Here is a 16,319-nt window from a genome sequence, read left to right on the forward strand (position 1 = left end):
CCCTTGCTTAAACTTGGCTCTCTTGAAGACCAGAGTTTAATCCAGTCACATTATTTTGGTAATAAGTATATTTGGTCTCTTTTTTATGCTTTCAGTATTGGTGCTTCCTAGATGTTTCCTTTTTTCCTTTTTCATTTATTTTGATATTTGATCAATTTTTCTATGTGCTTTTTTCTTTCTTTGATGAATTGGAAGTTATGCTCATGCATACAACTTTTCTTCTGTATATTCAAATCTTTTAAATCATTGTCAAGAATGAAAGATTATATGTTGACCATCCTTTCCCTTCATTGACAATGAAGATGTTTTCCCTTTCTTCCCCTATATTCTCCCCCAATTTTTGTTGATATAATTTGGAACTTTAGATCCAGAAAATTACATTAGTATTAAAAAATATGCTCCTAATTTTTTCAATAAAAACTTTTTACATAACTACTTTAGTAATTATTACTTAGACTTAACTGTGTTTTTGCTGCTGTTGTGGTTTTTTTTTTTTTTTTTTTTTTTTTTGCAGGCAAGCAGGAGTTTATTGGGTAGCTCTCCCAATGGAAGGGGGCTGAAGATTAGACTTCAGTCCCCTACCAGCATGGTGGGGATCTGAAGAGAGACTTCAGCCCTTAACTGTGTTTTGTTTTTTCATTGCTCGCTGGTATTTATTTTAAAACCCCATCTTTTTCATTCTTGGGTTCTTTATTTTGCTATAGTTCTCATTAAGCTTTAGTGCATCTTAAGAGTATGGAAAGATATATTCTGCCCTTGTGTGTCTGAAATTGTGCAGCTATCATTAAAAATAATACCTAAAGTTTTCCAATCAGATAGAACTAGATTCAAATCTTAGATCTTCCTTGCACTTGCACTATGACAATGGGCAAGCCTCTTCACCTCTCTGACTTAGTTCCTCATGTGTAAAATGGAGGTGATACCCACTATCTTAGAGAATTTGTAAGAATTCTACCAAGTAGAGGGCATAAACTCCTGGTACATAGTAGCCATTCAACAATAGGTTGTTACTGTTGTTATTAATCTTTGTACATCATCACCTTTATTCTATAGTCACCTCTTAATAAAATATTATGCAAATAACAGATACTTAAGTGATTTTTTAATTTTTGAGATAATATACATACAGTAAAATAATAGATCAACAGAGTACAGGTGCATGAATTTTCATAATTGCATACACCTGTGTAACTATCATCTAAATCAAGATATAGAATATTTCCATCATCATTCCTCCTTCTAACAAATCACTCCTATCCCCAGAAGAAGACACTTCCTTATTTCTCTCACCAAAGATTAGTTTTATCTGTTGTCAGGCTTCATATAAATAGAATCATGCTACAGATTCTCTTTTATGTCTTACTTCTTTTATTCAATAAAATGTTTTTGAGATATATCCATTGTGTGGCATGTAGCAATAATTTATTCTTTTTCATTGTGGAATAGAATTTCATTGCATGAATATACCAAAATTTATTTTTCCAGCTCCTCTTTATAGATATTTGGGTTATTTCCTGTTAGAACTATTATGAATAAAGCTACTATGAACTTTATTGGACAAGTTTTTTGTGGTCACATGTTTTCATTTATTTTGGGTAAATACCAAGGGGAAGTATTGTTGGTTCATAGGGTAGAAGTATATAATTCATGAGGTAGACTTCATAAAGAATGGCTGGGCAATTTTATAAAGTGATTGTACCATTTTATGCTCCTACCAGCAAAAGATGAGTAGATTTATAGAAATTTACCTTACTATATAGCCACACTAAGGCATTGTTAGTGTGCATGATATAACTTTTCCCATCCCTTGCCTTTTAGCCAGTCAGTATATTTACACATTTGAATTTTTTCTCTTTTAGATGCCATGTATTTGTGTCTGACAATCCCTGTTTTTTAAGTATAGTGTTTATTCCATTTACATTTGATGTGATTATGTATGATTGGCATTAAGCATACTATTTACCCATACCATGGTCTCTATATTCTCATTGTCATATTTTTTTACTTCTACTATTGTTAAACATTCATAATACATTGTTATTCACTTTACTTTAAATAATCAATAATATTTTAAAGAATTATTTTATATTTGCTCTTTCTAGCCAACATTTATGTCATCTGGCCAATAACTGTGGTTTGGTTCATTTGATTCCTTTTTCTCTTAATTATAGGGCTCATTTCCCTGCTTCTTGGAATGTATGGTGATTTGCTATACGCAGACCATTGTTTGCAAAAGGACAGTAGAGAATGTAGCAAATAATGTTTTTCTCCAGAAAAGGGCATGCCCCTTTTTATGTAAGGGTGGGGGCTAAAACAACCTAATCTGTAGCTGAGCTGGATTTCAGTTTCTTTTGAAACTTAATTAATCATTTACCACTAGTTTGAAATGTCGTGAGGGCAAGCTCAAGAATACCCGTTTAGCAGGGCTTGGAATTTGCCGAGAGGAGGAGTCTATGCTTTACATTTCTGCTGCTAACATTTTGGGTCTCTTTCTCTCTCATCTTGCCCCTAACTTCCCGCAACTCAGAAGATACCTCTAACCGCTACCTGATCTCTAGTCAAGATTGCACTCTGTGAAGTTTCATGTACTTTGGGAGGATTTCTCTCAATTCTCCTGCTTTAAACCTGAACTTTGATGGGCAGCTGCCACAGACCTCAATTAAATTAAAATGAAAATTAACAGTTATTTTTTAAAAATAAAGAACTCTATTACAGTGTAGCAACCATTCCAGTTTATCACATATTGGTTCTACATTTACTATAGAAGCTCACAAATAATTAAATCAATGAAAAGTAGTTTGTATACAACCTTAACTTGAGACAAAGGTAAATTTCTCACGTAAAGTGTCACTATTCAATGTTAAGCCCAGACTCATTTTAATCCAACAAAAAGATTACTAGAACATGTTTGGAGACAATATTAACAAACATAATTATTGTCTATTATACCAAAAAAAATTTGTGGTTTGATATTTATGTTGAATACTAAACAAGTGTGAGGGAAAAAAAAAAAGTGAGACAGAAATTAGAGTTTGCCAGGAATAGGGAAGAGGTAGTTTTTTGCTTGGCAGGTATAGAGTTTGTAAATGAAAATTAATAAAGAAAAAACGTGTAATCTAAGCGGGGAAAAGCGGTGCCATTTACTTTACCTGCATAACCCTGGTCAAAATTCCATTACTTACAAACTCTCATAGCCAGGGTCAAGATGCCAGAAGCAGACACCTGCCCACCTTTTATTAGACGGTTAATCCCTTGAAGGACAGATGGCACCTTATTTGTTTTTGGGTTTCGGTGCTGAGTACCAAGTGGTTATATATGCTCCTCATACATTGTTGGAAAACAGTATTGAAAGAACCACAGGAATTCACAAATCACATTCAATAGATAAAACACCAGCATTGAAAGTGTTGTGATCTAGCAAGCGCCCACAAGGGTTTCTACAGTGATGAATATTTCCCCAGGACACAGGGCAGAGTTTGCTCCTGACTCTTCCAATCTGTTTGCCTCACTCAGTACACAGGTCTTGGCAAAGAGAGCTGCTGCCTTTTATTCCCTTCTTTTTCTTTCTGCTGCCTTTTAGGCTAGTCCTCTCTCAGCTGTCTTACAAAGCCCTGCCTTCACTGAGCCCAGGCTACAGGGTAGCACAGGGGAGCCTCGGTCGCGGCAGGTGAGGGGACCGATGCCGACCCTGCTGCGCTAGCTTGTGGACCGGCGGGCCGGCTCACAGATGTGCCCAGGAATGCGGTCGCCGTGCTTCCTGGCAGACTCTTCTCCCCACACGTCCTGCACGCCCCACTTTTACTCAATCCCCCCTGAAATCATTTTCCCTGAGCTGTAGGAAAGAGCAGCATCTGGTCTCCCGACACCCCTGGTCTGGCATTTCATTCTCCTTTCAGCTCTCCACACACAGCGTGCTGTTTTCTCACCCTTGTGCCTCTGCTCCTGCTGCTCTCTTTGCTTCCCCGCTCTCACTCACCCTCCTCCATCCCCCTCAGCCCTGGGCAAATGCCCTCTGTGAAGCTGAGCCCCACGTGGGAGTCCAGGGAAGGCTTCCAGGAGGCAGCGGTCCCTGAAGTAGTAAGTGCCCCCTTTCCGAGTCCCTGCTCTACCCGGCAAGTGAGACCTCATGTTAGAACTGCGTGTTGCACTGGTTCTGTGTGTGCCTGCTCATGCTAGGCGAGACTCTGGATTGCTCCAGGATGGACCCTCCGGCTGACTCATCTCTGCAGGGTCATAAGGACTAGGTCATAGAAGTGCTTGATGGGTGTGTGTTCCACTGACTTAAGCAGACGGGCTTAGAGTCTGATTATAGGGCTGGGTGTCTCTTTCCCAGGGAAGCAACTTGTACTCATCCAAGGCCTGAGCAGAGAAGCCGAGGCCATAGCAGTCCCTGAGGTCTAAATGCCTTTGCTTCTTTCACTTCATTTTGAGAGAAGAAAGGTCAGAGCTCTGAATCCTTGTTTCAGTTCAGGATTATTAAAGCGTGTTTAGTTAGTGCAGTATCATTAAAGCATGCTTAGTGTAGTACCTCTAAGTCCAATTAGGCTTTTTGTAATACCACAAAACATTGAAATGTTTATTTTTATGATTCTTTAATTAAATATTACCTAATACCTGATTCTAGAATAAGCAAAGTTCTACACTAAAAGACTCAGTGGTTACAAAAATTACAGTTTTTATTCAGACATAGACTCAGTCATGGAATACCAGGGTTACAAAACAATGACATTTGAGTACTTCTGCCCTAGAAAAACAAAATTACAGTTAACTACCTATCAGCAATAACGTAATATCTTTTAAAGAAAATGAACAAACATTTTATTCTGACTAATGGTATGGGCTTCCTGCAACAGGTTCATAACCTGCCTCAGTTACTGAAGAAAGTAACCATTCACCGTCTTTCCCTTCTTAGGCTGTGAAGTTGAAATTCTTGGTGTAAGACCTACTTACTGCCTGGAATATAAAAATGTTCCAACGGATATCAATTTTGCCAATGCAGTCAGTGATGCTCTTGACTCGTTCAAGTAAGTGACCCAAATTCTTTCTTGTTTCCAAGACCAATAATGAATGCTCAAGTGAATTAAGAAGGCTTGGTGTGGTGAAGTAATGTCCAGGAGAATGAGTGAATACCTCAAATGGTTATTGTTAACTGCTGGCAGGGAATAATTGTGAGCCAGTAATGTCAGGCTGGGGCACTCTTTGGAAATTTTGAAGTGAGAGCAAGAAAGTTTCCAGGGGTGCGGGACTTCCTTCTTATGCTGGTGGGCAATGGGGATGCAACACAAACACTAGCCTTTCTCTAAACGTGGTCTGGAGAACACTTACATCTCAGGAGACAGTAAGTATTTGGCAAAAATGGAGCATCTGTGGTCAAATAAGTTTGGGAGAAATTGCCTACTCTATCCCCTTCTTGGTGGTATACAAAGCACATTGTATTTCGGAACACAACATTGTTTTTTTTTTTTCACTCCTATATGGAACCATGACATGTAATTTGAAAAATTGTAGGAATCAGTGATGCTGTCCTGAGTAGCACAAAAAAGTCTCTGTCAGAGAAACCTATGGGCACGATAATTCAGAACAAAGTCTTAAGTCAGTCTCTGCAATTACTGGAAGTGGAAACCAGGATGGAGAATGAGGTAAGGAGCCATAGTTAGAATCAGTAGCCAGAAGGCTAGGCAGGTCAAGGGGTTCTCACGTTTCCAGGGCTAGAATTCCAATCACTTGGCTGCTGAATGGTGTCCTGGGTGGGGTCAGGGCAGAAGACAGGTAGTAAGACCAGGGCAAAACCTTCATCCTCCCAAGAGAAAGAACCTGACTTCAATCTGGGCAGATCTTGAGAACCAGCACACTCTAAGCACTGCGCACCAGCCACCATACAACTTGACCTGTAGATGTAGAGCTGAAAAATCATAGGCCAGATTATTGCCCCCCCCAATCCTCTGGAGCAGCAATCACTCCACAGAGATGTGAAAGGAGAAAGCAACATCCCCTTCTTTACTGCTCTTGGGATGATTCCACTTCCACTAATATCCAATATAAGGTCCTCTTTGGGGTATATGAAGGTTCAGCTTCTGATTAACCAGTTGGAGAAACCTAAGACTTTTTTTCTGGGTGGGGGCTGGAAAGGACAGGCCTGGGAAAAGTAACCCTTCAAATAAATAATCCCCAGCACATGGTTTATAAGTCATGTTCATTATGCGATCTTGCCTCCTACCCACTCTGCTTTCTTTTTCTTGTCTACAAGTTCTGGAAAACCACACACAAGAAAGCCTGAAATATTGTATTGCACTCCAATTTGTGCAAGCAAAGTAAAACAGTGCAGTGTGCACAGCAGATAAGCAGAGCTGAAATTTAGGAATAGCTATGTCTAAACAATGTTGTTTCCAACATACCCAAAATGCTCGCCATCCCTGCAGCCAACTGCCACACCAAATATGAAAATCTGGAACATAGATGCCATGCGAGTATCTCCAAATAACCCAACAATCTGTTATGTAGGGAAATCTTGCTCACATTCCTCTTGCTTTAATGGACTCTCACATACCATGCAGTGAGTCACAGGTGGCACACGCAGCCATGAGACAGACACTCAGGCCACCGATGGCCTGCAGGCTGGCCCGTCCACACAGACTTCCCTTCCTTGAGGACACCAGAATGCTGCACAAATGAGCGTTGGTCTCTGTTCCCTGTAAATAGGTTTTTCTTTTTCTTTTTTTCCTATTCAAGCAACATGGCCAAGCTATGTAATATTGGGGGAATTGAATCATATATTTATAAGGGACCACAGCATTTAGAAATGGGAAGAGTTTTGTTGTGGGTGGTGGTGTGTGTGCATGTTTCAGAAAAGGCCCTGGGAACCCTAGACAGGAAAGAGCAAGGTTGCACAGGACTGGAGGCCCAGGAACGTGGCCTGGCTGGGCGACGACTTGGTGCCCCATTGTCCAGTTCAGCACCGGTCACACCGGAGTCTGTGTAATTGGCCTTGAGCTCCAAGAGGGGTGGGGAGGTGACAGTCACATAGTCTAAAATGCAAATGGTGCCTCTGGCATTGGGAGAAGAAGGCCTGGAAAGGACAGAACCGGCCACTGCAATTGTATCACGGGGTCTTCAAAGAGCCAAAGACGGCAGCTCTGTTGAGGAGTTAGGGCAGAGATAGTGACCCACCAGCTCTACAACTATTCAGTGCTTGAAATGAGATAGAAAGAAGAACAAGGAAAAAGAAAGAAGAAAGGAGGAGGAAGAAGGAGGAGGAGGAGGAGGAGAAACAAAGGATTAATAGGCGGGATGATACTGCCTGCCTAAGGCAGTAAGATGGCTTAGGGCCCCCCCAAAAGATACAGGAAGCACCTCCTTCAATCAATCTAGATTACTAGCTCAGGTCTCATTACTTTCTTACAAGGTAGAATAAAGGATTGACAGTTGTGGGTCAACATCTTTCTCTTAAAAAGAATGATCTAACCTCTGTCTTCTTAGGAGTGAGGTGAGTGATAAAGACAGCCAAGAAAAATCTAGATCATGTTGCATGTGGCAGCTTGCCCATGCAGGCATGTGGCTCAAAGGAATCATTAATTCTGTTGGTATGTATGTTTAGGCAGTGGTGTATACTTATTTATCTTTCCATCAGAGAGACCCACCTGGCAGAGCATGTCAAGAACTCCACAGTTTGCCTTTAGGTTTCTGTTCAGATCAATCCACACTCCCAGGGGCACGTGACGCCCTCGTGTGCACACACAGTTCTCCCAGTCAGTGCCATTCACAGAGTCCCTGCGTTCACTTTGCTATCACTTTCAGAAGCAGAGAGAAGGGCACAGAATAGACAGGCTCTGACAGAAAGTGGGCTGAGGCAGTTCAGGAGCTAGGGTCTTGGACATGGAGTCGTACCAGGGACAGCGTTTCAACGAAGGGTGCAGCTCAGCCACGGAGCTACACAAGGCCTTTAGGACAGGGCTGATCCAGCGTCCACATTTGGCCCAGGCCCTGCCTTCCTCATAAGGCTTTTCTTTTAAGGAAATACCGGGAATGAACTTAGGACCTCGTGTATGGGGAGCAGGGGCTCAGCCACGGAGCTACATTTGCTCCCCACTCAGAAAGCTTTCTTGACCCAAGTCATACCCTTGTTCACCCCTTCCTATGACTTAGAAAATTCTGCTGTAGAAGAGAGGAGAAGAGAATCGATGCGCTTTTGTTGTTGTTTGTTTAGGGTTTTTTAGCCAGCACTGTGTCAAAGGGCTTTTAGTCCATTGGCCCATTTTGTTCTCACCTTCACTGTAATACGTGGGTGCAATCCACTGTTTACCAAAGGCCACCAATTCTCTGACAACTAAGTGCCTCGCGTGGAGGCTCACCGGCTGAAAGGACTGAGCCAGCGCTGCTCCTTCCCTGGGGCTTAGGACCCCGTGTCCTGGGGCCTCTCCGGGGTTTGCAGGGACTGAAAACTCCCAGGTCAATCCTTCTGTCTTCTACTCTGGTCTACACTCATCTCTAAGATGCCCTAAAGCTGGGTCTCCTCTTTGCAGTTCTTCTTTGGGGGGCCCCTGGCACGGGGCCTCAGGACCGGCCGGGGTGAACGGTGGCCTTGCGGCAGGCCCGGTGTTTTGCCTGCCTGGCCACGTGCAAAGCCAACCCCTGGTGCGACAGGCGCCTTCGGCCGCGCAGCCCGGGGCTCGCCGGCGTCACCCGCTCACCACTGCCCCTTGTCTGGGCGCCACTGGGCTCCGCTCCCGAAAGCCTTGTTGCAGGCTATGCGTGCTTAGCCGGCAGCAGAGACGCCTGACGCCGGAGCTGAAATGAGCCTGGAGGACCTCAGCTGTGGGTGGGGTGCAGGGGACCAGCCGCCGCGGGCAGCGGCCGCTACCAGGGGTGTCCAGGCAGGGGAAGCGCGGCCTCCCCACGGCGCCGCCGGGTACCGGGCAGGCTGCTGGGTGCGGCCACGGGGCCGCCCATGGTCAGGCGTCAGGCTGTGGACAGCAGCTCCCAGGAGCTCCTCCGGGATCCCAGAGCCTCGGGCTGATGTGCTAGCGGAGAACAGACGTGGAGAGAGGGCTCCGCCCGGCCCTGGGGGGCAGGCCCAGCGCCCCCGCCCTCCTCTCTTCTCCCTGCAGACCTGGGAGAGGGGCAGGGACGCGATCCTGCCGTCTCAGTAGAGAGCGTTTGCTCCTCCCTGCTCCGCGCATGTCCTCACCACAAAGGCCATCACCGGTACCTGGAAGGAAAGAGGAAGGAGAAGCTTTCTCTCCCTCCCCCTCCTCCCCACCCGTTAACGGTGCGTCCAGCACTGCACAGCTTCAGCTCACTAAGGCGAGCAGGTGTTTCAGACGGGGAGATCGAGGCTTCGAGAGAATTTTGTGGTTCAGCTTAGGAGGAAGAGGAGCCCGAATTTGAACCCAGGTCTTCCTGGTTCTGATGCTCTGTCAAAGCACAGTTTTCAGTTTAGAACTTTATCATGGGTTGAACCCAGGTCTTCCTGGTTCTGATGCTCTGTCAAAGCACAGTTTTCAGTTTAGAACTTTATCATGGGTTCAACTCAGGTTTGTATGACAATTATACCAAGGTTTTAATTGATTTATTACTGAGGGAATCAGCAGGATAACAAAATTGTGTCAAAGGAGAATATGAGAAACTGACATATAAAAATATAAATATATAAATTATATATATATCAATGAAGGAAAGGAACAATGGGATACAATTATTGTTACATGGAAAAATGCCTAATGATGCAGAGCATAGTCAAACCATACATAACCTTTGGGGTACCTTCTCTATCAGACAAAAAAATATTCCATCTTATCAGTTTCCTACGAGTTAACAGCCTCTTTGACAGCAGCCTAGACTCTAATCTGAAACAAATGATAAGGTAAAAACAAAAAAGTTATATTTCCTTGGGGAGCCTGGTGACCCTTATCCAAGCTCGGCAGACAATGCTCCAGTATGACACTGAAGGTACAGGCATCCTTTCTTGGCCTTATTTCCAAGTTTTGGATCATTTTTCTTGTGAGTCAGTAACCTTAACGTTTCCATTAACTTGCCCTATTTTTCTCTCCCTAATTCTTCCCTCTTGCCAATGAACTTCAATACGGAAAATAAATGGATGTGACATTATGAGCTTTTTTACGTTGGAAAGAAATCTGGACAGAATCCTGGGGGACGGGAGACCTGGGGGTCTGTAAAGCCGCGGGGGCCCCTGGCAGCCCTCAGGTAATGGGGTGATGACCTCACGTTCCCCTGGCCGGCCTCCTGGACCCCGAGTCTGTAAATGGCCAATACCACATCTGCAGGCACTTCCACCCGGCGCTCCTCACCCGCACAGTCACAAACGAGCTGACTCGTGATGGAGACCAGACCCGTGTGGCTAACAGCTGGCCAACACAGATTTGTCCAAACAGGCGAGAGCGCGGCCCTCGAAGACTCAGGTCCCTCATGAATCAATGGAAGTTCAACACAGAAACCTTTCCAAAAGGCACAAGTGTAACCCCTGAATTGCAAACGTCCCAAATCCAGAGTTCCCGGCAGCCGGGACTGGCAGCTCTCTGCCACAAAGCCGTCAGGTAAAACGGGTGTTACGTACTGGCCTTCTGATCACACGAGGATTTGTGAACATGGTGAACAGCCTGAAGGAAACCAGAGCAGTGGCTGCTCCTTAGAGGGAGTGTGTAACATGAAGTGGCCTAAAGCATTTCACTCAACTTCAGTGCAGCACTACACCTCGTTTGGGAGAGCTCTTCCCTGTAGTAAAGCGCCACCGTATCACGCAGGGTTTTCCCCACAAATAGCTTGGAGCTATGCACCCAGAAAAACATATTCTGAATCTTCACCCATCCTGTGGGCATGAGTCCCTTATACAGAGGACCTGTCGATGTGGTTACCTGAGTCCAGGAGTGGCCCAGTGGAATCAGGATAGGTCTCAATCCTGTTGCTGGAGTCCATTATAAGCAGAATGAAATCCAGACTCACAGAGGAAGCCACGGGAAGAGGCCAGAGTCAACAGAATCCAGAGAAGCTGGTTGAGGCTGCCATCGTATTGCCGTATGACAGGAAAGTTCAGGAGCATTGAACCGCTGCGGCCAGCCCTAGAACGCCCGCCTCCGGGGAGAAGCACTGCCTGGATAACATGTTGATTTGGGGCTTCTCCCAGCCTCAGAACCATGAGCCAAAGAATTCCTGTGATTTAAGCCAATGCATTTGTTTTAGCAACCAGGAAACTAAAACAAAGCCCCACCCTGGAAGTGTGGACACCAAAACAGACGATAGCTGTGTGAATCAGGACATCGAATGGTAAAGATGCAAAAAACATAAAGCAGCTAAACGCTGAGTCTTGTTTGAAGGAATGATTTTACCGAAGTTCCTACTGTATTTAAGTGTAGTGGTGGAAAGAGGACCATCAGCCTTAAAAAGTTTAGAGATAGGTATGGAAATGCCATCATCTAGTGTTAACTTCCACCCACCACCGACACACTTGTGGGACCCTGAAGTGACTTTTGTTCTCTGCTGTCTGTAGATGCAGAGGGAGTGAGGGTCAGTCATTCACACGTTAGTGAGTAGGAATAATGATAATACCATTTGTGGGAAACACCTAAATAATAACCCAAACTAATCCACATTGTGGAGGAGGGTGGGATAGTGCTTATTAAGAAGAGCCAGTTTGTTAGGCTCTATAAAGAAAAGAATGTTAGAGTAGAAATTTCACTTGACTTGAAACCAATATATTCTCAAAACGGTTAATAAAAGCACCTCAGGATACCCAGGAAGATTTCGACATCACGGAAGGGTCTGCCCTCTTGGCAAGTCCAACCACAATGAAGAAGCTGCCCGGGCAGAACGTTCTATGGAACCGAACCACCACATTCAGTGAGCGGAGAGGCCGTGGAGTTTGAAGGCCTGGGTTGTAGAGTAGAAGTGTCCTGGCTTTGGAGTCGGGAGATTTGCATGTGTCCCAGAGGTCTCAGAGGACTTGCGTAACTCCTAATTCGGCCTATTTCTTCTTCTGCATTATCTATGAACACTTTTCTATGAGGAAACCTTTCACTGCCCTGCCAGAATTTGGGGGCATATCCAGCTCACAGACAGAGTACTCTACATCAAAAAATGAAATCGACTCAGTTTTACCGTGCTGCCTTTGCCTGGTCTCACACCCAGCTTTCTTGGGGTTGGTAGGATTCTTGTATGAGAATAAGAACCATTTCTGATAGCTAGAGCTCTGCTAACAGAATGCTTTCCCATCTGGGGGGATCGTTGGGTTCTTTCAGAGTATCAGTGGTATGTCCAGTGTCTTGGGGTCAGCAGACCTGGGCTAGAAGCCAAGTTCCATTTCTTCCTAGCCATTGATGCTGGCACCTGTCTTGAACCATTTGTTCACGACAATCTTACCAGACTGTTGTGAGAATTAAATAAGATGATGCAAAAGACCACAATGTCATGCCTGACCCAACATCACGGTCATTTATTGCTTATCATTATTATACATTCCAATGACATTTATAACGCTCCACGGGAAGCGGACTTGGCCCAGTGGTTAGGGCGTCCGTCTACCCATGGGAGGTCCGCGGTTCAAACCCCAGGGCCTCCTTGACCCGTGTGGAGCTGGCCCACATGCAGTGCTGATGCACGCAAGGAGTGCCGTGCCACGCAGGGGTGTCCCCACGTAGGGGAGCCCCACAGGCAAGGAGTGTGCCCCATAAGGAAAGCTGCCTAGCGCGAAAGAAAGCGCAGCCTGCCCAGGAATGGTGCCGTGGAAACAGAGAGTTGACACAAGAAGATGACGCAACAAAAAGAAACACGGGTTCTTGTGCCGCTGACAACAACAGAAGTGGACAAAAAGAAGAACAAGCAGCAAATGGACACGGAGAACAGACAACTGGGGCTGTGGGGGGAGGGGAGAGAATAAATAAAATAAAAATCGTAAAAAAAAAAATTTAATGCTCCAACTGTGTGCCAAACGCTGGAACAGAGCCGTGATGGTGAATGAATCACTGCCTCCAGGGTGACAGACCCTCCCACATGTGGAAGGGAAACGAAATGCAAGTGGGCAGTTACAGCCCAGTGTGAAGCGCGGTGGCCCCGGAGGGAGCAGCCTGCTGCAGGAGCACCAGGAGGGCCCCGGCAAGCCCTGGGAGCCAGCGTCCTGGAGGCGCTAACTCCCCGGGTCCTGCAGGCGACGCCGCTGCACTCCAGCAGGGCCCACCCAGCAGCCCGCCTCCTGCAGACGCTTCTCGTCCCGGGCGGGGAGAACCACATGTGGGGGCCTGGGCGCGCGCTGCCTTCAGCGTCGGAGCCTGGGGAGGCCACGCCGGAGAGGCGTGTGTGTCCGTATTTAAAACAGCATTTTCCAAAACACATAAGGCAGTCCAGCAAGAGGATTAGTGACTGGCCCTCGTAAAACCCAAGCAGAGGAACGCCGTGTCTTCTTCCTGCCTCCCCTTTCCTGGGCGACTGGAGGCGAGCTTGTCGTGGCCAGGGTCCCCTCCTCGCTCCGCCCGGGCTCTGGGGGAGGAGTGGGCAGAGCTGAGGGGGGAGTGCTGTGGAGGCCGCGCAAAGAGGGAGGTGTGCTTGGCGTGGGGTTCCCCCCACACGCTGCTCTAGAAACCTGCGACGGTTTAGAAGTCTAGCTCCTGCCCCTTCTCGCCCAGCCCTGCAGGCGCTGAGGGGCCTCGGGGCCAGCCAGCAGGGAGTTTTGCCAGAACCAGGGTCTCCTGGCCCCCCCCGCTGGGCCGTGACCGCTGGAATTCACTCCACATCCGCGTTAGTCCTGACCCTTGGCAGGTCTGGGGCGTCTGTTGACGTGAGGCCCTGCACACTAAGTCTGCTTCCCCCCAAATTCTTGCGGTAAAGCTTGTTCCGATTCTTGCCGGTCAGTTCAAACCTAAATCCAGTTTTTCAGTTTAGAGGCTGCCTTGAAAACCCACCAATAACTTAGCAACAGAGATTGAACGATCACCTCCGGTTATTCTGGACCTCAGACGACAGGCGGCGATGAGGGCAGAGCTGTGAGAGCGGCCGTCTCTCTAGTGTCGCGTCTTCCAGTTCTTGGGGACAGGAGGACAAGGCAAGGGGAAGGACCAAGAGCCACGCTGCCTGGCTCTCCGTCACCGAGATGCCCAGGACCAGCAGGCCGTGGCCCGGGACTCCCGTGTCTCCCCTGGAGAGCCCGCTTTGCTGGCTGAGGTTTGCCTGGCCACGGGGTAGGCGCTGACGCCTGCAGGGGGCCAGGCGGGCGGCAGGGGGCCAGGCGGGCGGCAGGGGCCAGCCGGCGGCGCCCCCTCGCCCGTCCTCTCTGCTCCCGCAGGAGTGGCCGGGCAGACCTGGCGGCCATCTACCACGAGCGCATCGACGTGGAGGGCCACCACCACGGCCCCGCGTCGCCGCAGAGGAAGGCCGCCCTGCAGGCCGTGGACGCCGTGCTGCGGCACCTGACCCAGTGGATCCAGGTGAGCAGGCAGGACCGCCCGCCTCCCGCCCGCGGCCCCTTCCTTCTCATCCAGAGGGCGGGAGGGCGTCTCCTCCTCGCTCTCCCCTTAGGGTACCCCGTGTCGGCCCGGCCCGGCCAGCGCGCTGGAACCGGCCCAGACCACCATTACTTCCTGGGCGAACCTGAGAGGGGGCCAGGTCGATGATCGCCCGCAGCTTAGCACGGGCGTTGGGAGCCCGGCCTGGGCTCCGCCCCGGATTTTGCTATACACTGACGGAATGAATGACTTTCAGCAAGGTTTTTATTTCTACCTTCATAAATTTATTTTATTTTTTAGCTTGCTCTCAAAGTTTTATTGAACTGCCCTGTGCTTTATTCTCCCCATCTGTGAAATGGGTGATACTTCTCCTTCCACCCAAGTTTGCTGAGAGAGCCAAAGAAGGTGAAAACAGAGCGTGTCTTCAGGAGCTAACAGCGCTGTCTCCCTTTCAGCCCCTATTGGACGGTGCTTCTGTTTGTGACTTTGAACTGTGTCTCATCAGGGCAGATTAGTAGACAATTAAATTCAGAATTCAGACCGCATCTTTTCTCCTACAGCCTTTCTGTAAGCATTTACCGATAGGTAAGCCATTAGCCTTTGTGTGCATTTCCTCATACAGGTACTTACAGTTTTCACTGCTAGTAGTTCTCCCTACCCCTCTGCCCATCATCCGGGATCACTTCCCTCCTGCCTAAGAACTCTCCTCTAATTTTCAGTTTCTAAAATCTTTTTATGAGCCTTTCAAAGTGTAAGAGCCTCCCTTTCAGGGCCGTAATGCCTGCTGTTGACAAACCCACAGGAGCGGGGGCTGCGGGACGACCTCAATGTCGTCGTCTTCTCCGATCACGGGATGACTGACGTTTTCTGGATGGACAAAGTGATTGAGCTGAACAATTACATCAGCCTGAATGACCTGCAGCAAGTGAAGGACCGGGGGCCTGTTGTGAGCCTCTGGCCAGCCCCTGGAAAACACTCAGAGGCAAGGAATGCATGAGGGTGGGAGGAGGGGGATGGGAGCGGGGAGTGGAAGGGAGTAGGACACTCATGCTTCATCCTCTCCCTGTAGCAGTTTTTTTAAGATTTATTTTTATTTGTTTATCCCCACCCCCACCCATGTTTTGCACTCTCTCTCTCCTCTCTGCGTCTATTCGCTGTGTGCTCTCTGTGTCTGCTCGTCTTCTCTTTAGGAGGCACCAGGAACTGAACCAGGGACCTCCCACGTGGGAGTGAGGTGCTCAATCTCTAAGCCACCTCAGCTGCCTGCTTTGTTGTGTCTCGCGTTGCGTTTCCTCTGTGTGTCTCCTTGTTGTGTCATCTTGTTGCATCAGCTCACTGTGCCTGCCCGTAGCACCAGCTCACCTTCTCCAGGAGGTTCTAGGAACCAAACTGGTATGTTTGTGGTAGGTGGGAGTTCAATCACTCAAGCCACATCTGCTTCCCTATCCTGTCCCTGTAGTATTAATACTGTAATACAGAGCAGCATTAGGAGCTTGGACTCTGGAGGCTGATGACCCATTTGCCACTTGCTTGCTGAACCACCTCTGTCCAACTGTTGATCCCCCTAACTCTGTTTGCTCTTCTCTAAAACGAGCACAATGCTGTCTGCCTTGGGTTTCAGTCTTCACTGAGTCTATATTAATCAAGATAAAGGATGTGCAGTGCTAGCTTGTGTCATCAGGTGGTGACTGGGCAAGACCTCACCTGCACCCTCTGTTTCGTCTCGGTCAGTGAGAGTGGAGGTGGGGTACAGCTGCCCTCCTGGGCGCCCTGCTTGTACGTGCTAGGTATTATGACTGTATTATGAACGTACCAATAAAGGGGAACGTTCCCAAGATGGTGTGGCTGAGTTTCCTCAATGTGCCAGTTGTGCGA

The 16,319-nt window shown here is 47.4% G+C and overlaps 1 protein-coding gene and 1 long non-coding RNA gene across 2 annotated transcripts in view; one reads left to right on the top strand and one right to left on the bottom strand.

The window, feature by feature from the left end:
* ENPP6 (ectonucleotide pyrophosphatase/phosphodiesterase 6) overlaps positions 1-16,319 on the top strand; it is a 127,088-nt gene that overhangs the window by 83,486 nt on the left and 27,283 nt on the right. The window contains exons 3-5 of the mRNA XM_004481745.3: positions 4,913-5,024; positions 14,285-14,426; positions 15,247-15,426. Coding sequence (XP_004481802.2) covers positions 4,913-5,024; positions 14,285-14,426; positions 15,247-15,426 — 434 coding nt within the window. The remainder of the gene's footprint in view (positions 1-4,912; positions 5,025-14,284; positions 14,427-15,246; positions 15,427-16,319) is intronic.
* LOC131279666 (uncharacterized) overlaps positions 4,662-16,319 on the bottom strand; it is a 51,375-nt gene continuing 39,717 nt past the window's right edge. The window contains exon 2 of the long non-coding RNA XR_009187055.1: positions 4,662-11,163. This is a non-coding gene — a long non-coding RNA (uncharacterized lncRNA). The remainder of the gene's footprint in view (positions 11,164-16,319) is intronic.

Source organism: Dasypus novemcinctus, chromosome 1, assembly GCF_030445035.2.
Source record: "Dasypus novemcinctus isolate mDasNov1 chromosome 1, mDasNov1.1.hap2, whole genome shotgun sequence".
Classification (NCBI taxonomy): Eukaryota; Metazoa; Chordata; class Mammalia; order Cingulata; family Dasypodidae; genus Dasypus; species Dasypus novemcinctus.